Below are 23391 nucleotides of genomic sequence, written 5' to 3' on the forward strand. Positions count from 1 at the left end.
CTGACTCCCGGCGATAGTTCTACGCATGTTCATTGCCCACAGTCGGCTTCACCGAACCGTGTGCGCATGCTCTAGCGCTGAACTTGAGGAGCCAGTCTAAGGCCTAGGCGCAGACGCACTGAGCCCAAGCAGCCGGTGATGGCGGCAGCGGCAGTGGTGTCTGCGGCGGGTCCGGGCCCATGAGGCGACGACGGAGGCGGGACGGCTTTTACCCAGCGCCGGACTTCCGAGACAGGGAAGCTGAGGACATGGCAGGAGTGTTTGACATAGACCTGGACCAGCCAGAGGACGCGGGCTCTGAGGATGAGCTGGAGGAGGGGGTGAGGCCCGGGGTCCCGGGGGGCCGGAGGTGACAGGGCCGTGACGGCGGCGCGGGCCGTGGAAGCCCGGCGCGTCCGAGAGCGCGGGGACCCAGGGGGTGCGTAGTCTCCAGAAGAAGCAAAAGCGCCGCGCGGCCCGAGACAGGGGAGCGGGCGGGGCGGACCTGGCCCGAGGTGTGAGGCCGCTGCGGGGCTCGCAGGTGCAGGTCGCGTCCCCAGCCCCAGAGGAGCGCAGCCGGGAGCAGCCTCTGGAGGGAACCAGAAAGGGCGCGTGGCCGGTTCCTCCAGCTGTCGGACTTGAGTGTGGCGGGGCGCGAGTGGTGTAGCGTGTGTGTTGGGGGAGGGGGACTGCGCTTGCTGGGCGTCCCCTTAAGTGCAGGTGAAGTGCGGAAGGGTTTCCCTTCGAGTGTAAGATTTCCAGTGTTAAATCTTCAGACCTCCCACAACCACCTCTCTTCTCGGCCTGTCGCTTCTCTCCTAGGAAGCGCTCAGCTGTTAGAAGTGACAGCTGAAAACTTCTGTCGGGAGTAGCGCTGCCGCTGCTGTTACAGCCACCAGGAGTTTTATTTCGGGAGCAAGGGGGCTCTGCTGCATCTTCCAGGGTTTGTTTGTTTGCTTTTTTTTTTTTTTTTTTTTAACACCCTTCCGTGTGATTTTTTAAAATTTATTTTTAAAGCATTTATAACAACACACGGCATTTGTAACTTACTTTTCCCCCAGTTGAAGATGTCTACTTTTTTTTTTTTTTTAAATACTTCATGTAATTTTGGGGTGGAAAAAACCCCAGCGTTGACAGCTGTGATTTGGCTTGCCAAAAATAAATTGCTTGAACTGAGACTTGTGAACGGTGGTGTGAGGGCTTTCCCTGCTGTAATCTAGGGTGTTAAATTTAGAATTGTTTTTCTTAATGCATAGCTTGGTTTTTTACCTTTGCTGTCTTAACAGTTTGTTATTGTTTATGAAATATCGTTCTTGTTTCAAGATAAGTTTATTGAAAAATCACAAATTATACCTTAAGTTCAAAAATGATGTTATCATTTTTGCTGACAACAAAATCACTGATTCTGGGCAAATCCTTATGGTAATTTAGATTCCAAATTCCATTGTCTAGGTGAGTACATGTCAGATGTTTGCTCTAACTATATAAGGGGTTTCCTTTTCTTTCCCTCATCCAGTTTTTCCCTTCTGGCAAGTTGTGCCCTGCTTGTTGACAGAAGATTGAGATGCTATATATAAAGAACTTTGAAAACTTTAAGAAACTAAGTAGGCTAAAATAATACTGTTCTTTTCATAATCAAATGAGTCTAAATCGAAATTACACCGTTTGGAAGGTGGATCATTGAGATGTGTACTTCTTAATATGTTTGCATAGGTAATTCCAGTTAGCCTCTTAATGGAACATGTGATACGCTACAACTTGAAACAAAATGGGATTACTTTCATTACATACAGCATACTCTTGTCAATTATATTGGCAGTGGCTTTGGAGCAGGGCAGGGGAGAAAACTTGATAGGAAAGGTGCTTTATAAAATCTTCATCAGTTGAACTGATAGAATTTCCAGATCATTGGTTTATTAGAAGTTAAAGGAGTTGGCAGTAAAATACTGTATTAAAGATACCCGTTATGAACTGGAACCTCGTTGGGTTTTGGTCTGCTCCTGGACATTTGTTTTGTTGGGTACAAGCAAAAAGGATTTTGAGAGAGTGTGGAAGAGGTGGCCAGAAAAATTGGTAGAAATAGGAAAAAGAGAAATGTGGCCACTACCCTGGGGAGAGGAACTTTGGGGAAAGAGCAAAGGTAATTAAAGAGGATTTTAAGGAAGCGCTTCAGCAAAATGTATCTTAACGATGTTTTTGGAGTTGAAAATGTTTCTTTTGAGTGTGTTATTCTAAGAGGTGTCTCAAGGGGGAAAAGCAAAAACAGTTCAAGCGGGATTGGGTTGGCCACCCAAGGAGATTCAGTGATATCTAGGCTCCTCTAAAATAAAATTTAATTTTCTGAAAAACGAGAGTTTAGATTTTTAGAAAATCAGGCTGTTGTGAATTTATAGTAACATAATTAATATTCTGACTGTGAATTTATAACCTTTAGTACACAAACTTTTTAAAAATTGGTGCATATCAAAGTAGCTTCACTTCTTCATTTTATAGTAAGGAAACTGAGGCATAGGCCAGAGAGATGACTGCCCAAGACTGTGTAGATAACTAGTGGTAGTGTTTTCTGACTCGATTCAGCAAGCTTCACTGCACAGCTTCTCCATTGCATTTACTAGTCTTGTTCATAATGTACCTCTTTGTGGTGTGTCAAAAGTGAATTCAAATCCTTCCAGCCCTGCTCACTGACTGTGTGACCTAGAATAAATTGTTTAAGGTCTATGGTACATTTTTTCACTGTAAATGAGGATTGTGTGAGATAAAGTATTTTAAAGTACTATTACAGTATGTTGTCATGTTAAGCAGTTAGCTAATTCATGGAAATATAATTAGCTCATCAGTGTTACATATTGCTGAGGAACCAATCATTCAAGTTTACCCTCATCTATGCCTAGAGACTTAATAATAAATGCAGTTAATACTAGAGGCTGCATTATCTTTTCTTTTTTTTTTTAAATTAAATCATTGGTCCTATTCAGAGATATATTTTTAGGTATATTACATTGAGTGAATGTGTATTAGTAAATATATGTATTCTTCAGTGAGTAAAAGATGAGGAAAGTAATTTAAAACTTTTACAGATGAAGTTGAATGTCAGCTACCTAACTAAAAAGGACCCTGATTGAATACCTCAGAGGACTATTATAAAGCCAATGGATAAGAGGTTTTGGGGGGGAGAGGGTGTTTTTTGGTGTGTGTGTATTTTCTGGTGATGGTATAATTTAGGCACAATGAATTGAATCTAAGGGAAAGTTTTTTCTTTAGAGATTTTCATTAGATTATGAAAATGTTGGAAACCCTTGCTATCTGTGGAGACACAAAGTTAAAAGCGTAATAGAAAATTGTAATGCAGTATTTAAAATCTTCAGTTTTTACTCTAATTCGTATTAGTCACAGCTTACTGCATGAATTTCTGATTGGAATATCAGATTTTTATTGTGCAAAAAGTTTAACATTTTTCTAGTGCTTTGAAAAACAAGGTGCTATATAGATAGAATGCATTCAGGTATTCATGATTATGAAAAATTATAGGGAAAAAAGCTCATTATCAATGCTTAATTTTGCATTGTAGTAGATACTTACCATAAAGCATTTTTATTTTGTTTCATATTTTATTAAATTTTTTTTAATTGAATTTATTGGAGTGACATTGGTCAACAAAACCATACAGGTTTCCAGTGTACAGCCCTAAAACACATCATCTGCGTACTGCATCGTGCAGTCACCACCCAAAGTCAAGTCTCTTTTTGCCATCATTTATCACCTCTTTGCCCTCTACCACCTTCTCCTACCCTGCTTTCCCTCTGGGAATCACCATAATGTTGTCTTTTTTTTGTTTTGTTTTTATGTTTTGTTTTTTCCCTTCATCCCTTCACCTTTTTCACCCAGCCCCTCAACCCTCTTCCCCACTGACAGCTGTCAGTCTGTTATCTGTATCTATGAGTCTGTTTCTATTTTGTTTGTTTATTTTGTTCATTAGAGTCCACACAAAAATCATATGATATTTGTTTTTCTCTGACTGGCTTATGTCACTCAGCATAATACTCTCCAGGTCCATCCATGCTGTTGCAAAAGGTAGGATTTCCTTTATAGCCCAGTAGTATTCCATTGTATATATGTACCACAGCTTTTTTATCCACTCACCTACTGATGGGCACTTGGGCTGCTTCCAAATCTTGGCTATTGTAAATAACACTGCAATGAACATAGGGGTGCATATATTCTTCTGAATTAGTATTTCGGGTTTCTTTGGGTATATTCCCAGAAGTGGAATCGCTGGGTCATAATGCAGTTCCATTTTTAATTTTTTGAGGAAACTCCATACTGTTTTCCACATTGGTAGCACCAGTTTGCATTCCCACCAACAGTGCACAAGGGTTCCCTTTTCTCCACATGAGATTCCCTTTTTTCCACATCCTCACCAACACTTGTTTGTTGATTTATTGATGACAGCCATTCTGACAGGTGTGAGGTGATATCTCAGTGTGGTTTTAATTTGCATTTCTCTGATGATTAGTGACGTTGAAAGCTTTTCATGTGTCTATTGGCCATCTGTGCATCCTCTTTGGAGAAGTGTCTATTTAAGTCCTTTGCCCATTTTTTAATAAGTTTTATAAGTTCTTTATAAATTTTGGAAATTAACCCATTACCAGATGTATCATTGGTGAATATGTTCTCCCATTCAGTGGGTTGTCTTTTCATTTTGTTGATGGTTTCCTTTGCTGTACAAAAGCTTTATAGTTTGGTGTAGTCCCATTTGTTTATTTTTCTTTTGTTTCCCTTGCCTGAGAAGATATATCAGAAAAAATACTACTACAAGAAATGTCTGAGATTTTACTGCCTATTTTTCTTCTAGGATTTACCATAAAACATTTTAAAATTTGTTGATTGATTTTAGAGAGAGAGGAAGGGAGAGAGAGAGAGAGAGAAACATCAATTTATTGTTCCACTTATTATGCATCCACTGGTTGACTCTTGTGTGTGCCCTAATGAGGGATCAAACCTGCAGCCTTCACTTATTGGGACAGTGCTCCAGCCAATTGAGCTATCCAGCCAGGGCACATTTTTAAATAGCACAAGATTTTGGGCAAAGTTTACCCCTTTTTCCCAATTCATGAATTACTGAATATTATTTTATAAGGAAATATGTGTGAACAGCCAAGAAAGTGGATAAATGATTTAATGAATATGTGGATTAAGAATATTTTATCGATTCTGTAACAATTTGTTTAAATTTTTATAAACTGCTCTTTTTCATGGGGACTTGAAGCGTATTAACTTGAATTTATATGCAATTTTAATTTAAAACTCTGCAAATAGTCATTCTGGTGGACTAGTTTGGAACAGTATATCTTTTGTGGTACCTTAGATGCGCATGATTCTGTCAATCATAGCGGCACACAAAAAAAGCATTGGTTGAGTGATAGCGCTTACGGCAGCAGAAAAAAAATATCTGAATAAAGAGATTCCTGTGAAAGAGAGTTGTCAGTATGTGTTATATAATGTTAGTATGATGCTTCTAGTGTGAGACTTTTCTAAAAGAAGCTTTGAGTAGCAGAAAAGAATTGTGCCTCAAATGCTTCTGCTCCAGAAGGTAACGGTAAGAAGTTATAAACACAGATGCAAGTGGTAATACAGGCCTTGCCAGCTCCGGAAATGAAACATAGCCACAGGGCATATATTTCTAGGTGGCTTCAAAGCCATGGTTCAGTGTTAACTACTCTGTGGTCTTTAATTTAGAATTAAGTAAAACTGACATTAAAGGAAAAAATTATATAATAATCAGTTTTATTATAGTTGAGAGAAGTTAGTCTTTTGTCTTTAAAGTAATGCCATTATGGGTGATTTTATGAAGCACCAGAACAAAAAACTTTCAGCCATAGCCACCCCTAGCCCCCCTCCAAGAAACTGTATCAAATTGAAACTGCAAGAATATTTTTTTCTTGGTACTGCCCCATCCATAAGCTTCAGTCTAATCATGAAACATTATCTTAGGTGTTACATGTCATCTTGACTTGTTCACACCATGAGCAAGTTATTACTAAAAACTTGTGTTGTTTGGGCATTTCAGCATTCATTGTTTAAGAATACTATCAGTTTTCTTTGTGTATCTTGACTGTGTACTGGTACCTTTGAAGAGAGATGTGTTCATTTAAGCAATTTTTGAATTATCCTAAAATTTTCAATAAAAACTTCTAATTTTATAGAGCCTATTTTCAGTTAAGCAATATCCTTTTGTATAAATTGAAAGAATTCATAATCAGATACTCATTTTAAAGCTATATATATATATATATACACATACATATATATGTATATATATATATATTTAAATATGTCTTTATTGATTTCAGAGAGAGGAAGGGAGAGGGAAAGAGACAGAAACATCAATGACAAGAGAGTCATTGATCGGCTGCCTCCTGCACTCCCGGACCGGCGATGGAGCCCGCAACCCGGGCATGTGCCCTGACTGGGAACTGAACTGTGATCTCCTAGATCCTAGGCCAACGCAACCGCTTAGCCACTCCCAGCCAGGCTAAAGCAATATATATATATATATTTTAAATGATTTTCTTTTTTTTTTTTTTGCTTTTTTAAAAAAAATATATCTTTATTGATTTCAGAGAGAGGAAAGGAGAGGGAGAGACAGAAACATCAATGATGAGTCATTGATTGAGCCCACCACCTGGGCATGTGCCCTGAGCGGGAATTGGACCCCCATGGCCTGGATCCTAGGTCGATGCTCAACCGCTGAGCCATGCCCGGCCGGGCTAAAGCTATATTTTTAATATTAATACAACTGAATTCCTGCTGCCAAGGTTTTTTTTTATTTTTACATTACAATTCAGTGACTTTTAGTATATTTATAGTTATACAACCATCACCACAATTAGTTTTAGAACACTTCTGTCACCCTAAAAAGAAACTTTGGGCCCATTTATAGTCATTCCTCATTGCTACCCTTAGTTGCTAGGCAACCACTAGTCTACTATCGATGATCCATTTCTTTTTTAAAAAAAATGTATATTGATTTCAGAGAGAGGAAGGAAGAGGGAGAGAGAGTGGGGGAGAGAAACATCAATGATGAGAGTCATTGATTGGCTGCCTCCTACACCCCCCCTACTGGGGATGGAGCCTGCAACCCTAGGCATGTACCCTGACTACTATCCATTTCTATAAATTTGCCCTTTCTGTACATTCTCTATAAATGGAACTATACAACATGTGGTCTTTTGTGTCTGGCTTTTTTCACTTAACATGTTTTTGAGGATCATCTGTGTAGTAGCACTTCACTCCTTTTTATGGACAAATAGTATTCCATTGTATGGATCAATTACATTTTATTTATTAGTTTACCAATTGATGTTCATTTGGGTTGTGTCCATTTTTTAGTGATTGTGAATAATGCTGCTGTGAACACTTGTGCCCAAGTCTTTGTGGAATATATGTTTTCATTTCTCTTGTAGATAGCTTGGGGTAGATTTGCTGGATCATATGGTAATTTTATGTTTAATTTTTGAAGAAACTACCTGTTTCCCAAAGTGGTTATATGATTTTACATACCTGCCAGTGTATGAGAGTTCCAGTTTCTCTATATTTTTGCCATACTTGGTATTTTTCTGTCTTTTAAATTAGTGGATATGAATTGGTATCTCGGTGTGGTTTTGGTTGGCATTTTTGTAATGGCTAATGATGTTGAACATCTTTTTATGTGTTTATTGGCCATTTGTGTATCTTCTTTGGAGAAATATTCAGATCCTAACCCATTTAAAAAAAATGATTATCCGGTTTTTAATTATTGAGTTGTAGAAGTTCTTTATATATTGTTATTCAGTGGGTTTTCTTTTGACTTTTTCTTAAAATATGTTTTTATTGATTTTAGGAGGAGAGAGAGAGAGAGAGAGAATAAAACATCTATGTGAAAAACTTGGCTGCCTCCTACACACACCCTGCTGGGGATCAAGCCTGAAACTGAGGGCATGTGCCCTGACCAGGAGTCTTAACCAGTGACCCCTTGGTGTACAGGATGACACTCAGCTAACTGAGCTACACCAGCCAGGGCTTTACTTTCTTGATAATGCCTATTGAAGTACAAGAGTTTCAAATTTTTAATAAGTCCAGTTTATTGATTTTTTCTCTTTAATTGTTATGCATTTGGAGATGTGTCTTAAGAAATCATTGTCTACCCAAAGATCTTGAAAATTTACTTCCTTCTAGGTTTCTTCTAAGAATTTTATAGTATTAGCTCTTAAATTTAGGTCTGTGATTTTGTGTATGGTGTGAAGTAGGGGTCAAAAGTAATTTTTATTTATTTTTTATCCTCACCTGAGGATATTTTTTCCATTGCTTTTCAGAGAGAGTGGAAGGGAGAGAGAGAAAGAGAGAAATACCGATTGGTTGCCTCCTGCATGCACCCTGACCGGGGATGGGGATCAAGCCTGCAACTGAGGTACGTGCCCTTGACTGGAATGGAACCCGGAGAACCTTCAGTCCACAGGCTGATGCTCTAACCACTGAGCAAAACCAGCTAGAGCTCAAAAGTAATTTTTTTTTTTTTAAATATGTCTTTATTGATTTCAGAGAGAGGAGAGGAGAGGGAGAGAGAGAGAGAGAAACATCAGTGGTGAGAGAGTCATTGATCGGCTACCTAGCCCACAACCCTGGCATGTGTCCTGACTGGGTATCGAACCTCCATCGCCTGGATCCTAGGTTGACGCTTAACCGCTGAGCCACGCCCGGCTGGGCTCAAAAGTAATTTTTTGCTTGTGGATATCTAATTGTCCCAGCACCATTTATTGAAAGACTGTTTTTTTTTCCCCTTTGAATTTTCTTGGCATCTCTGTCAAAAATTAGTTGACCATAAATGTAAGGGTTTATTTCTGGGCTCTGAGTTCTGTTTAATTGACCGATATGTCTGTGTTAAGCCAGTACCACACTCTCTTGATTGCTTCAGCTTTATAGTACATTTTGAAATTAGGAAGTGTCAGTCCCCCAACTTTGTTCTCCTTTTTCAAGATTGTTTTGGCTGTTTTGGGTCCCTTGCTTTTTTTTGTATGAATTTTAGGACCAATTTGTGCAGGAAAGGCACCTGGGATTTAGATAAGTTTGAGTTGAATCTGTAGACTAATTTGGGTAGTATTGCCATCTTAACAGTATTAAGCCATCTGGTCTATGAACATGGAATGTCGTTTGATTTATTTAAGCCTTTTAAAATTTCTTTCAGTAATCTTTTATAGTGATCAAGTGTACAAGTCTTACACTTCTTGTGTTAAATTTTAAATGTTTGATTCTCACTGATGCTGTTGCGAATGGAGAATCTTAATTTTATTTTTGAGTCGTTCGTCCCTGGTGTAGAGAAGGTTAATTAAATTTTGCACTTGCTTTACTATAGTCAGAATAAATGTTTGGTCAGCACGATTCCTAACAGTTTGAGAGTGTTGCTTAGTTATTTTGCTTTGATCAGCCACATTGTATACAACAGCATCTTGGACTGGTTATGGTTACCTTAGGTTTAGTTATGTTGTAATTACATAAGGTTTATAGAATTATCTTAGTCTTGCTTATCAGAATAGCACTTTGTATAAGACATTGGATTTAGTAACTCAGACTTAAAATGTAGTACCTTCAGTTTCATTATACACAAAATATATGTAATTTTCGAAGGAAAAAATCACCTGGTTTCATTTGTAGATCATTGAGTAGCATCTGTAGCTTAGTTGTCATTTAAATTACAAGTATTCTTTGTGTACTGTATTTGGTTTATCATCGCATTTGCCAGTAATGTATAGAGAATTTTTAGTCCGGTTTATTTCATTTATTCTCCTTCAGTAATGGGGTGAAGCATTAAATATTTTTATTTTGTGTATAAGATTATTTATCTTTAAAATTTTAACATATTTTTCAGGGTCAGTTAAATGAAAGCATGGACCATGGGGGAGTTGGACCATATGAACTGTAAGTTTATGTGAAAATATTTCATAGTTCTGTCTTTCTTATAAGTAGGTTTATCACCTCCAGTTCATAGCCATCATATGATTCCAGTGAATTGTTCATAAATATCTAGTCTCATAATAGACTTAGTGTATTGAGTTTGGCATCAGTATTGTAACATATTCCAGGGTTTTGAGATCATGTGTGGATTTGAGAAAAAGATACTCATTCAGATGAGAGTATACTGAATATGAGTCTGAGTGGGTTAGAAGTTTTTATTAGTTTAATATAGAGAACCACCTTTTCTTACTGAAAAGTAAAATTATTAGAAATGCCCCCAAAAGTCAAATGGTTCTTGTTTTGCTTGTAATACACCATTCAATCTAGATTTGTGCAATCTAAAGTCATTTTAGGCATGCTCCATTAGAAGAGTATGGTGATTAATCTGCTCTGTACTCCAACCCTTGGGTTGAAGGGAGACTGGGGAGTCTTTAAATCATGTTCATAGCAGACATGGAAAGATGTGTGGATATATTTTATTAGCAAGAACTTATGTAGCATAAAGACTTGAACTAGTTGGGTGCTCTTAGAAAGCTCCCAGGTTTCCTGCTGAAGTTGCCAAATGAGGTTGGATAATGCCTGATTTTGTAGACATTTTGAATGAACTAAATTTGAATAACTGGAAGACTTCTTCTTTTGTCAACTTAACTTGTTCTAATTTATCTTAGTTTGGGGGTACTTGATGCTTGTGAAAATAAATACTCGCTAGCACATTATGTAAACAAACAGATAAGTAAGCAATTTATCAAGCCAACCTAATCTTGACCTACCAAGTCATTGAATCATTATGTTTACTTAGAATACAGATATTAAATTTGCTATCATGTACTTTTTTCCTTTTACTAAATTGGATTACATTTCTCTTTCTCCTCTTTCTAACAATATGCTGAAAGTAATTTAACTTTTTGCAAATTTACTTTTGGTTTTGCTTTTCTCCCCAGTGGCATGGAACATTGTGAGAAATTTGAAATCTCAGAAACTAGTGTGAACAGAGGGCCAGAAAAAATCAGACCAGAATGTTTTGAGCTACTTCGGGTACTTGGTAAAGGGGGCTATGGAAAGGTAGGCAGTGTTTTTGAAATGAGAGGTGTTATCTGTCTTGGGTAGATTTTTTTATACCTTGGTTTCAGCAGTCCTCTTCAGTCTTTGTTTGCTAGCTATCAGCAAAGGATATAATCACTTACCCTATATTATTTGAGGGATGTACAGTAGTTTTCCTACCACCATACATGTAAAAGCCTGGCATGTAATTGACTGTCAGTATTTGTTGAATAGACAACTGTGGCAGGCAAAGTCTGTTATTAGAGGATTCATTTCTTCCTTTGGCTTTAAATAGTATTCTCTGTAGGTATCCTCTTAAAAAAACAAATTACTCCTTACTTTCAAAAGGCTTTGGTACATTAATATCTGTTACTTTGTCTGTTAATTTGAATTGGTTTTCTTTGACTTGCAGTATCTAGAGCAAGAGTTAGGGAAGTTGAAGAATGTAAGAGGGGAGACGAAAAACTAAGTTTCATAGTTTTACCCAAGGCTTTCTCATTTAAGACCTCACCTTTGCGTGTTCTGCCCAAGACAGTTTATACCTAGCCATTCTCTGTCAAAGTTTGAGAACTATTTATGCTATTGTGTAGTGTTAATTTTTACAGAGCATAACTTTGTAGTATATTCTTAGGCTTAAGGACACATTCTGATATGTTCTAATCATCTTGAATGTGTAACACATGCATTTTGAGTCTCGCATATTTTAGCTGTTGCGTGGAAATGCTTTATAGCTTGCTATTTTAAGGAATAGATAAACAGTAATACCTGTCAACTATTATTAAATAGTTTTATGTGAAGTAAGGACAGTGGCAGCCTTGGGGAAACTTTATGAAATATTTTATAACTCTTAAGTTTTGTATTATGCTTCTGGGAACCCTGATTATAGCTTTTGCTAAATAAACTTGTATTTTATGTATAAATGTGGAGGGGGCTTATCATTAGATGGTCATTGCCCAACTTTGCCACCAGATGTCAGCAGACCAAATAGCAAAGTCCCATGATGTGTAACAGATTTCACTACTAAATCTTTAAAATAGTCTGCTCTTTTGGCTCCTCATTTTTGCACAGTCCTTTTTGTTACTAGTTTTTATAAGAATATAAACTACTGTATCATTATTTTCTTATAAATAGAAATTAGGGGAGTGTGACTAGCATAGTTTAGCCTTTAATAACACACAAACACTTTTATTTCTTACACAGGTTTTTCAAGTACGAAAAGTAACAGGAGCAAATACTGGGAAAATATTTGCCATGAAGGTGCTTAAAAAGGTGATTCCTTCCCTCCTCTTTCCCCCCAAACTATATTCTTAATTATTATAAAATCCACATTTTGGTCTAAAATTCTCAGTCAAAAAATATTTCTAACACAATTGTAAATCCTCTGAGAATGTGAAATATGTTTGATTATTTTATTCCTGTTTTCCTTCTGCTTGGTGAGGGTAGAAAGGAGAACTCTTTCAATTCTCCTCTGAGGTAACTCTTTTACCTCTTGGTTCTGGTTGCCATAATTTTAAGTAATTAGCATATTCTATCACTTAATTCATCTGTTTTAGAATTATGTATTGACTTCCTGTTTTACTCTCTTTTACCCCACCTTCCCATTTTGCATCAATTTCATTGAATCTACTATTGTTTTCCCATACCTTCCAACATTTCTGTAAAACACCTTTCAGGCCAGTGTTCTCTGGTCACACTTATTAGATAATCTGTCAGTTCCATTTATTTTCCTAGAGACATCCCATAGGAATCTTCTCTACTGATAGCTCTCTAGGCATAACTGTCATTACTGGAGTTTCCCTTTACTACAATCCTTGGAATTCTCTTGACTCCTTCAGTGTTGGATTCTTTGTCTCCTGGGTCCCAAATCTTCCAGATATCAGTGTCTGTAGGTCTTTTTTCTGGTATGGGTCAGTTGGTGTTGAGAAAGATCCTCTATTCTTTTGCCTAGAAAAAGCTTCTGGAGTTAGAGAAGGAGCGGAGCTGGAGCTCTACCTTTCCACATGCAGACTTTCACTGAAGCCATTTTTCTTTAGTGCTTCACTTGTATTGACCCTTCTCTGTTTCTGGAGATCACACCATGGGTTGGTAGCCCCCTGGCTGGTTAGTGTGGGATGGGATCCCTGTTGTATCTGTCCCTTATGCAGACTTCCAGGTAATCTCCCTGTTTCCTCCTTCTTGCCTGCTGCAGCCCCTGATGACTGAATTTTTTCCCTTTCTTTTTATTTTTGCCTCTTATTTTTGAGCCCTGTGGGGGTTCCGTAGATGGAGTCGGCCTCTTTTGTGTTCCTCCTCTCGGCTGCATTCAGGTTTGCTCACACCCCACTCTACTACCCCACGCATACTGCCGTTCCCTTTCCGCCTGCACTTTCTGAGCTGTGGAGTGACGTATGTTTCCTAGTTTCATTGAAGGTGGTTGATGTGTGTTTGGTTTCTTGTTCGTTTTGTTTGGGATTAATATCTGAAAAGATCACACTGTCTTAAAACAAGGATTAGTAGAAAACTGTTAAAAGATAATTAAAATGACTTTTTGAAAAAATTGTAGAGTTTTTAATGCTTGGGTTTTTATCTTCTTGATTTTCAGTTAAGCAGTATAAATAACTTCTTAATTTAAAAGCTGAGGAACATACTATGGCCATACATTATTGGTGATTGTTTTAAAGAAGCAACTTAGGTATTCTGAACATCACTTTCTGCATTAACAAGTCAGGATTAATCTGCTCTCTGGTTTTCCCATTGAAATCATTTGAGATTAATGATTTTTTTTTAAATCTGTAACCCATATTAGGTGTAGAATTGGAAACAGTGTAGTAATGCTTGTTCTAGAAATGTTAAACGAAGTACTGGTCAGGATTCTTAGAGTAATCTATTCCTTTTGCTCTGTCGCTTAGTCATGCCTGATAATCAGGACAGATCATAATTAGTCATAATTATATCCCGAGTGAGGTATGTTTCTGGCCCTGGTATCTGTAATGAAAAGAAGAGGTTGGTGGTTTTCCCCATTGTTGGTGGGTGGGTATGGTGTGTTGGGAAATCCATAGACTTAATTACTGCTAAATGTCAGGCCTCCTTTTTGGGCCCAGGCATCTAGGATCTAACTTGCTTGCCTCTTCTTTCACTTAGCTACCACTTCCCACTTCCTGGGTTTTCCTTTCCACAAGCCTGGTTAGAGAACCAGGTACTGTCCCGTTCTTTTCTTGACAACGTTCCTGAAAAAGCTCACAGGAAAAATAATGAAAGCAAAGAGGTTGCTAGGGTTAAGCCCAGGGTTTTAATTCCTGAATCCCTAGGTAAGATGACTGTATGTGCTCACTTTGAATTCCTTCCTTCTGATTGTTTTTGTTTGTTTTTGTTAATCCTCACCTGAGGGTAATTTTTCCATTGATTTTTTTTTTTTTTTTTTTTTTTAGAGAGAATGGGAGAGAGGAAGGGCAGGGAAAGAGAGGGAGAGGAGAGAAGGAGAGAGAGACATCGATTGGTTGCCTCCAACACTCACCTGGACTGGTGCCTGGGATCAAACCCTCAACCCTTCAGTGCGCAGGCTGGTGCTCTAACCATTGAGCGCATCGGCCAGGGCTAAACCTTCTCTTTATGTTTTGGATCCCATCCCTTTCTGCCTCTTCAGGGTCTTTTTTTTCCACTCCTCTTTCTTTTCCACCTTCTAGCCTGACTTCCTTTTTTACTTAAATATATTCATGTCTTTGCTATATTTAGCCAAACAAATCCTTCACTTGAGGTCTCTGTAGCTTTTACCTCTTTGCCTTTCATCGCCGAATTTCTTGAGAAGTCATGTTTTATTTTTTTGCCAACTCACTGTATTTTGACTTAATGATTATTATTTCAATGAAACTCTCATCCCCTAGGTCACCACCAATATCCTAATTGCAGAATCCAATGGTCTTTACTTAATTCATCCTTAACTTACCTCTTTGTTCCATTGAAGCTGTTGACCACAGAATTTTGAAACACTTCTTCCTTGACTTCTTTGATTCTACTTTACCAATTTTTTAAAAAAAATATATTTTTATTGATTTCACAGAGAGAGGAAGGGGGCGAGATATAGAAACATCAATGATGAGAGAGAGTCATTGATCAGCTGCCTCCTGCAGGCCCCCTTCTGGCGATAGAGCCTGCAACCCAGGCATGTGCCCTGACTGGGAATCATACCACAATCTTCTGGATCATAGGTTGATGTTCAACCGCTGAGACACGCCGGCCGGGCTCTACTAATTTTTTATCTTATCTCTTAGTCTCTCACTTCTCATAATTATTTAAAAAATTCAAACCTCATGAGCAGTTACAAAATAATATATCTTTGAAAATTTTCAAGCCTTCCAAAGAGTTGTAGGAATAGTACAGTGGCCACCAATTGATGAATTTGCCATATTTTCTTTGTTTGCTCTTCCCTTTCTTCATCCTCTCTCTCTCTATATGTATATTAAAACTTTTTCTTTTATTTTTTTTGAAAAGTAGTTGTAGATATAATGGCACTTTGCCCTTAAGTTTTTTTAAATCTCTGTATGCATGTTTTCTGTATGCATCTTGTAAGAATAAGGTCATTTTCATATATACCACAGTATAATTATCACACTTGGGAAATTTAACATTGGTGTACAATACTGTTTTCACATACATTATCCATACTCAAATTTTCCCAGTCGTGTCAGTAATAGCTTTTATAGCTGTTTTGTTTGTTTTTACTCTTCAGGATTTAATTAAGGACTACACATTGCATTTAGTTCTGTCTCTTTAGTTTCCTTTATTCTGAAGCCATTTTCTAGCAGGGTTTTTTTGTTTGTTTGTTTTGTTTTTGTCTTTCATGACATTGTCATTTTTTGGAAGAGTCCAGGTTAGTTGTTTTGCAGAGTATCCCTTAATTTGGATATACTTCATTATTTCCTCATGAAAACACTTAACTTTTAAATTTAGGTAAAATACTTTTTGCAGATGTATTATGTCCTTAGTGCATAGGCTCAGGAAGTACATTATGTCAGTCTGTCCCACTCTTCAACAAGATTGAGTTTGATCACTTGATTGAGGTAGTGTCCACCAGATTTTCCATTGTATAAATACCTTTTCACCTTTGTTATTAATAAGTATCTATGGAATGATAGTGAGAGACTGTGTGAGTATTCTGTCCTAATAATTTTTTTTAGAATAGTTTATTGATTTAGAGAGAAGAAGGGAGAGGGGGAGAGAGAGAGAAACATTGATGTGAGAGTGCAACATTGATTGGCTGCCTCCTGCACATTCCCCACCAGTGACTGAGCCTGTATGTGCCCTTGACCAAGAATTGAATTGGCATCCTCCTGGTGCACGGGACGATGCTCAGCCATCTGAGGCACACTGGCCAGAGCTGTCCTAATAATCATTTACCCAGTGGTTTTATCATCCATTGTTTCTCCTCCAAGTCAAATATTACTATGTTGTTTATAAAATGGAGATTTTTCTATTTTTATTCTTTTTTTCTATATTAGTGTAATTCTTCTGTAGGTAATAACTTTTCATACTTTTTATTTTATTTTTATATTTTTTTATTGATTTTTTTTTTTTTTTTTTTTAGGGAGAGAGAAAGAGAAACATCGATATGAGAGTGAAACATCCATCGGCTGCCTCCTGCATGATCCCTGGTTGGGGTGCATGCGGGAGGCGACCAGTCAATGTTTCTCTCTCCCCCACTCCTTCTCCCTCTTTCTCTGTCTGTCTCCCCTTCTCCCTCTCTCTCTAAAAAATAAATTTAAAAAACCATGTTTAAAAAAATGAGTCAGTATAGACTTTTGTTATTCATTTTGATCTTCAGATTGTCCCCAATTTTGCCATAGAGATCTCTTTTAAGATTACTTCTATGTCCTTAACATATCCCTCTCAGTTTTTGAGTACTTTCTTATTTTTTGGTACAGTAGAGTGCTTCAGGTTTACCCTGCACTTTCCCTGGCCCAGAACCAACTGTTTCTCCCAGGGCCTTGGTTACTTTTGAAAGAGAAATCAAGATATGGGTGCCAGCTATGCTCCTTGCTACTAAAGTGTCATTGTTTCTGGCTCTTCCAGTGGATGGAGCTAGGAAGTTTTTGTTTCTGCTTCTGTTTTTTCTTTCTTTATTTATTGAATTTATTGGGGTGACATTGGTTAATTGTTTTTGTTTTAAATCATGGCTTCATATTGATATCCCTAATTCCAGTCCAATTTTATAGGGTTCATCTGCCCCCAGTCCATATTTACATCTCCCTTTTTCCATAGTGAGATGTCAGATAGTATCAATAAATTGACTCTTTTGCTCAGTTGCACAATAATATGCATAATAGTTTGAGAATACCAATACTATTAGCTACAAATCTACTAAATGTGGTTTAAAATTTCTTCTGTACAGCATAGGAAACATAGTAAATAATATTGTAATAATTATATGATGCCAGGTGGGTACTGGAAATAATCATGGGGAACACTTTGTAAAGTATATGATTGTCTAACCACTATGCTATACACCTGAAACTAATACAAAATAATATTGAATGGAAACTGTAATTGAAAAAGAAAAAAAAAGATTTCTTTGCAATTTTTGTTGTGTTATGCTTATATATATATGTCACTAAGTGTGTAGTATAAATTCAAATATCTCTTTTTCTATTGTGGTAAGCTTCTCAATGTAACATTTAATTAAGTATAAGTATTTCTGTTGTATTCAGTTTTATTTCCCTCCCCTGTCCTTGTTGATTTAATTTTATTTTTGGACTGTATAAAACATTAACATGGTTTAGAATTAAAAATCTCCATTTTATAATCATAGTAATATTTGATTTAGGTCAGGAAAAAAATGAATGAGAAAACCATTGAGGTGTTACTCAGAAGGCGTATCTCATTTTCTTTCCTACCTTTCTACTGGCAATAGCTTTGGTTTATCTTAGTTGTGTTTTATAATTGCAGATATAAGCAGATACATATATATATCCTTATTTCCCCTTTCTTACACAAAAAGGTACCATACTATGTATACTGTGATGCATATATGCTCTTTTGCACCTTGCTTTCATAGAGATGTTTCTCATTCCTTGTATAGCTTTTTTTACACAATGCGTAGCTAGTCCATAGGTTTTCAGCCAATTTTTATGCATGGGCATTTAGGTTGTTTCTGATGTTTCACTTTTACAAATAATATTGTAACGAGTAACTTTCTGTATATGCTTTTTCATGTTGCTGCAGGTGCACCAGAACTTAGTCCTAGAACTTGGACTTAACATGTCCAAAACAATGCATCATTTCCCCCCAAAACTTTTTTCTTCACTTCCATTCTCCATTATTAAATGACACCATTGGCTATCCTCTTACTTAAACAGAAACCACAGCATCATCATTTCTTCTCACATCTAGTTAGTCAGCAAATGCTAATGATGTACCTTTACCCTTTCTTTTTATTTTTAACCTTCATTTTCTTAGTTACAGGTCTGACTTCTTGCTTAGTTTACTTTACTGGCCTCCTGACAGGTCTCATTTCATTTCTTTCCTAGAACTCCACAACGTTACTAGAACTGTCTTTCTGAAAGGCGTTCTTCATTTCCCTTACCTCGACATTTCTCCTCTGCCTCTAAGATGTGATTCAGATGCCTTTGCGTAGATGCCCAGGCCTTCCATTTCGTGGCGTCCACCTACATCTTCCGCCTAATCTCTAACCACTTCTAACCATACTGAACTACTTATAGAGTTGCCAGACATGTCTTGTCCTGTCAAGCCTCTTTTGCACTGGGAATGTTTTTTTTATGTCTTCCACATTTTGTCTTAGGAACTTTTCATGATACAGCTTAGGTACCATCACCTCAAGGAAGACTTCTTGCCATGTCAGATGTAATTTCCCTGTTGACCCATAGCACCTATGCTTACCTCCATTGACATCTCTCTTCCCTGAGACTTTGGGCTCCTATGGGTTAGAGACTCCTCCTGTTCTGCTTTCTTGTTACAGAGCCCAGAGCATAGTAGACATTCAACGGTTAATAAATATATAAATAAACTTAATCTGTTTACATTTTTAAAACAGTATCTTTAGGTTTTCATTTACATGCTCACTGCAAAAAGTCCAAACAGTGAAGCTCTGTATAAGAAGTACATGTCTTCCATTTACCCCATCTCAATTTCTAGTGGTAACTACAATTAATAGTTTAATATCAGCAAGAAAACCACAAATTAGATTTTCCAGTTACTGTAGAATCAAATGTCTACTATTTTGTTCTTATAGATCATCTCTTTTCCTTTAGGCAATGATAGTAAGAAATGCTAAAGATACAGCTCATACAAAAGCAGAACGGAATATTCTGGAGGAAGTAAAGCATCCCTTCATTGTGGATTTAATTTATGCCTTTCAGACCGGTGGAAAACTCTACCTCATCCTTGAGTATCTCAGCGGTCAGTACACACAGTTCGGTGTAATTATTTGCATTTGCTCCAGAATCTGGGTCAAAACATTATTTTCCAATGGAAAAATGCTTTTTCCCAATGTGATCAAATAGTTCTTAATATTGACGAATACATTGACATAAGGAATTCAGATGTGACCAGATGCTTCTTTTTGCAGACAAATATGAAGGAAACTTTAAAGGTTAAGTTTTTTTTCTCCCATCTGTAAAATTTTATCTTAATTCCTTTATAACCAGTTAGTTAACAAAATAACAAACACCTAATTTATAGCCCCATCAAATTGACTGCACTTGGGTAAGAAACTATAATGCAAATAAGTCGTTAAACTGTTTCTTTCTAAACTGAAGTGGAAAACTTACTGGCAGTATGGTGTAAGATAGTATTTTTGGAAATGCGTCCTAAAACACAGGTAGTTTGGTTTAATGTAACCTTATTGCTAGATTATGCAGTTTACATTAGAAATCATCCACATTTTCCAGGGTTTATCACCTCCTAGGAACTAGTTGCTCCACATAATCATTTCTAGATCACAGCAAACACACTTGAGTTTTCTGAAAAATAGAGATTTCCGAATAGCATGTAACATGAAACAGAAAGCTGCAGAATTTAGTAACTTTTTTGTGACATTTGCCAGTTTTTTCTTGTAACTTGATTTCAGATTTACACAAAATGTTGCAAGAATAGCACAATTCCCATATACCCTTCACCTAGATTCCCCAAGTGTTATCATTTTACCACAGTTGTTTTGTTTCATCCTTGTCTTTCTCTTTCTCTCTACGCATATGTATATATGTGTGTGTGTATATATTGTGTATATACATACATGAAAACATATATACATAATTTTTTTCTGAATTATTTAAGAGAGTGTTGTAGACGTGATTTTCCTTTGCCCCTACTTTAGTGTATATTTTCTAAAATCAATGATAGTATCTTACATAACTATACTAAAATTATTAAAAATAGGATATTAACATTGATACAATAATATCTCCGTAGTTTTCTTTAATCTGGAATAGTTCCTCAGTCTTTCTTTGTCTCTCATGACCTTGACATTTTTGACAAGTACAGGTCAGTTATTTTGTAGAATCCATCAATTTGTGCTTATCTGATGTTTCCTGAGGATTAGTTTCAGGTTATGCATTTTTGGGAAGACCATCCAAGTGACCTTGTTTCCTTCTTTGTGTATCAGATCAGTAGGTGTATGATATATATATCTTTGTCCCATTACTGTTGATGTTAATTTTGATCACATATATAAGGTGGTGTCTGCCAGTTTTTACCCTGGTGAGGTTTCCCCTTTGTAATTAATAAGTATCATGAGGAGATATTTAGAGGTTACTTAAATATCTCGTCTCTCATCAAGCTTTTCAAAAACAGTTTTAGCATCCATTGATTCTTGCCTAAAACAATTAACTATGATGGTTGCCAAGTGATTTTTCTTATTCCATCATGCCTACTTCATTTATTATTTTGCATTCAGCTGTAATGAAGAGCTTTCCTGTCCCCCCCATTTAAAAAATTGATTTATCTAAGATAATTTATCTGTTCATTGATTTATATCACTGTGGACTCATGGATTCTAAGATTATTCAGTGTGATACTCAAATCGTGCCATGCTTTTTACAAGGCTGCTGCCAGATTCTTCCAGTTTAAGAGTTATGAGACTATGGGCATTCGGTAATTTGCAAGGGTGGTTTTAATTATATACTAACATTTTTCTCCTTATGAGTAAAATGTTAGAGAAGTTTTAATCAAAATTTCTTTTTTAACTCGGGTTCGGAATCTATAAAAATTTTTAACTTCATACATATAAAACCTAGAATTCCAAAACTTACATATTTCACATAAGAGTGGGAACAGTGCTAAAAATAGAATCCTGAGGACTTAGTTTTAAACCTATAATTTTTAGGATCTGCTTTTTATTTTTAAGGCTCTGATGTCTTTTAATTATGGTTAAAAGATAAGTACAGGCCCTCTCATAGAAATGGGTTGGAAATAAAGATTGTTTTATTTCTAATGTCTTTTTCGTTTTTTTACAGGAGGAGAATTATTTATGCAGTTAGAAAGAGAGGGAATATTTATGGAAGACACAGCCTGGTAAGTGAAATTTTTGTGGTTGCATGGATTCAGGTAATAATTCATATAATTAAAAGCAAAGCTTTATTTCCACTGTGGGCAGCCAAATGATTCATTAAATTGTTCTGGAGCCAGTCACTCAGGACTTAAAGGGGGAGAAGCAGCTTTGGAACTGGGCAGCTATTGGAGGTCACATCATTCCTTTGCCTCCAGGCCTTGGGTGGGACACTCTTCACGCCAGGTCCAACAGAACCATTCTCACTGGGGCTTTCTTTCCTTGTTGGTAAGCTACCTGCCTTGGTTGTGGGTGAGTGTGATTTTCCAGTGAAACTTGGTATGTGTGGAACAATGGAAAGTATCAACAGTCATCTTTTCATTAGACTTTCCAGTTCCCAAGGTGTAGTCAGGTGATAAGCCTGCACATATCATTTGTGGATTGATTCTATGGCCAGGATGGGATCTACCCTCTATTTCTTAAGATGGCATCTGCTTCAAATTAAAAATATACACGTCATTTTGTGAGATGATAGTATTGGGTAACAGTAAATCAGTTTATCCTACACATTAATTGAATAGAAAACACTTAAATGTTTTTTCTACCTTAATTACCAAACTGCATTCCATTGTTTAATTTCAGGCCTTTTCTAACACAGAAGCTGCATTTAAGAACCTTAGGGATGAAGTGCCCTTTTTTGGAGGAGGCTCTCTGAGCCATGTTGGAGGCTGTTTGGGGTCGTGCTGGCTGTGAAACTGCCTCAGTCCTCTAGGACACACCCTCTCCATCCTGGAGTAATCTGCAGGATTGCAACATTGTTATGCAGCCAGTATTGCAGTGCCTTGTGCTTTTCGAATCCAGACAGGGTTGACTCAGCCCTTTATTCTTTTGAGGTAGATAAATTTGAGTGTCACACAGTTTATAGTTGTGGGCTGTCTGGCAAGAGGGAGGGCAGATACCGTGGGCATGTACTGTATATAAATATGCAGCTTTATTAAGTAAGGGTTGAATGGGATTCTAAGGGTCAGGTTATAAGGTATTTTCTGAAACAGATTTGCTCTTTGAGAATAGCAAAATTCTTATTTCCTATGGGATTTTAAAATTGGGGGTGGGTGGGAGAAATTTGCTTTGATCCGAATGACTATTGGCCTAGTTCCTACACAGACAGAACAAAACATGACCAGTAACAGTTTGGCATATTCTGGACTTCTTTGCAATTTTAGCAATATGTTCTAATGATGAAATAAAATATTATATAGTTTCACTAAAAGAGTGAAACATGTCTCCATGCCTTTTGGCAGCATCCTATGCCATTTCTTCCCCCAATATTCCCCTAGCCACTGATTTGGTCTTTGGTGCATGTCTGTTTCTTCCAAGGTATTTGCTCCATACATAAACTGCTTTGAGTAGATTACTCTTTTTAATTTTTATTAAATCACTTTTATTTCCAGCTTTTACTTGGCAGAAATCTCCATGGCTTTGGGGCATTTACATCAAAAGGGGATCATCTACAGAGACCTGAAGCCGGAGAATATCATGCTTAATCACCAAGGTGGAGATATACTGTAAACAATTCTATAGTAAATAATCATCTTAAAATCCTCCCACACAGGTCATGGTCATTTTCAAAGCCCCATATTCAGATATCTATTATATACGTTCCTTCCTCAGGATTTATGGCATCATGATACTTGCTGAGATTTAAATATTTAGGTATTTATGGTTGATGAGATTAAAGGGAGTTGAGGATAACTGGCCACTCAGCTACATTTTTAAAATTTAATTCTCCTTACAGCTTATCATTTTTTAGAAATCCTTACATAAAATGTGGTGAGCCAGAGCCAGTCCAAACACAAATTTTGGTTTATTCTTTAAACTGGAAAGTGAATCTTAACTTTACATATTGGATT

At 36.9% G+C, this 23391-nt stretch overlaps 1 protein-coding gene across 3 annotated transcripts in view; it reads left to right on the top strand.

Annotated features, from left to right (window-relative positions):
• The first annotated feature begins 31 nt into the window (after nt 1-31).
• The window catches only part of RPS6KB1 (ribosomal protein S6 kinase B1), a 32649-nt gene continuing 9289 nt past the window's right edge, over nt 32-23391 (top strand). The window contains exons 1-7 of one of the 3 annotated variants that reach the window (XM_081160900.1): nt 32-320; nt 9881-9930; nt 10908-11028; nt 12208-12276; nt 19248-19395; nt 21450-21507; nt 22933-23033. In XM_081160900.1, coding sequence (XP_081017026.1) covers nt 180-320; nt 9881-9930; nt 10908-11028; nt 12208-12276; nt 19248-19395; nt 21450-21507; nt 22933-23033 — 688 coding nt within the window. In that variant the 5' untranslated portion in view covers nt 32-179. Of the gene's footprint in view, nt 321-842; nt 923-9880; nt 9931-10907; nt 11029-12207; nt 12277-19247; nt 19396-21449; nt 21508-22123; nt 22219-22932; nt 23034-23391 lie in introns of those variants that run through there. The other 2 variants (XM_081160902.1, XM_081160901.1) reach the window with 2 other exon arrangements.

The sequence above is a fragment of the Miniopterus schreibersii genome (assembly GCF_964146895.1).
Source record: "Miniopterus schreibersii genome assembly, chromosome: 16".
In the NCBI taxonomy this organism is placed as follows: domain Eukaryota; kingdom Metazoa; phylum Chordata; class Mammalia; order Chiroptera; family Miniopteridae; genus Miniopterus; species Miniopterus schreibersii.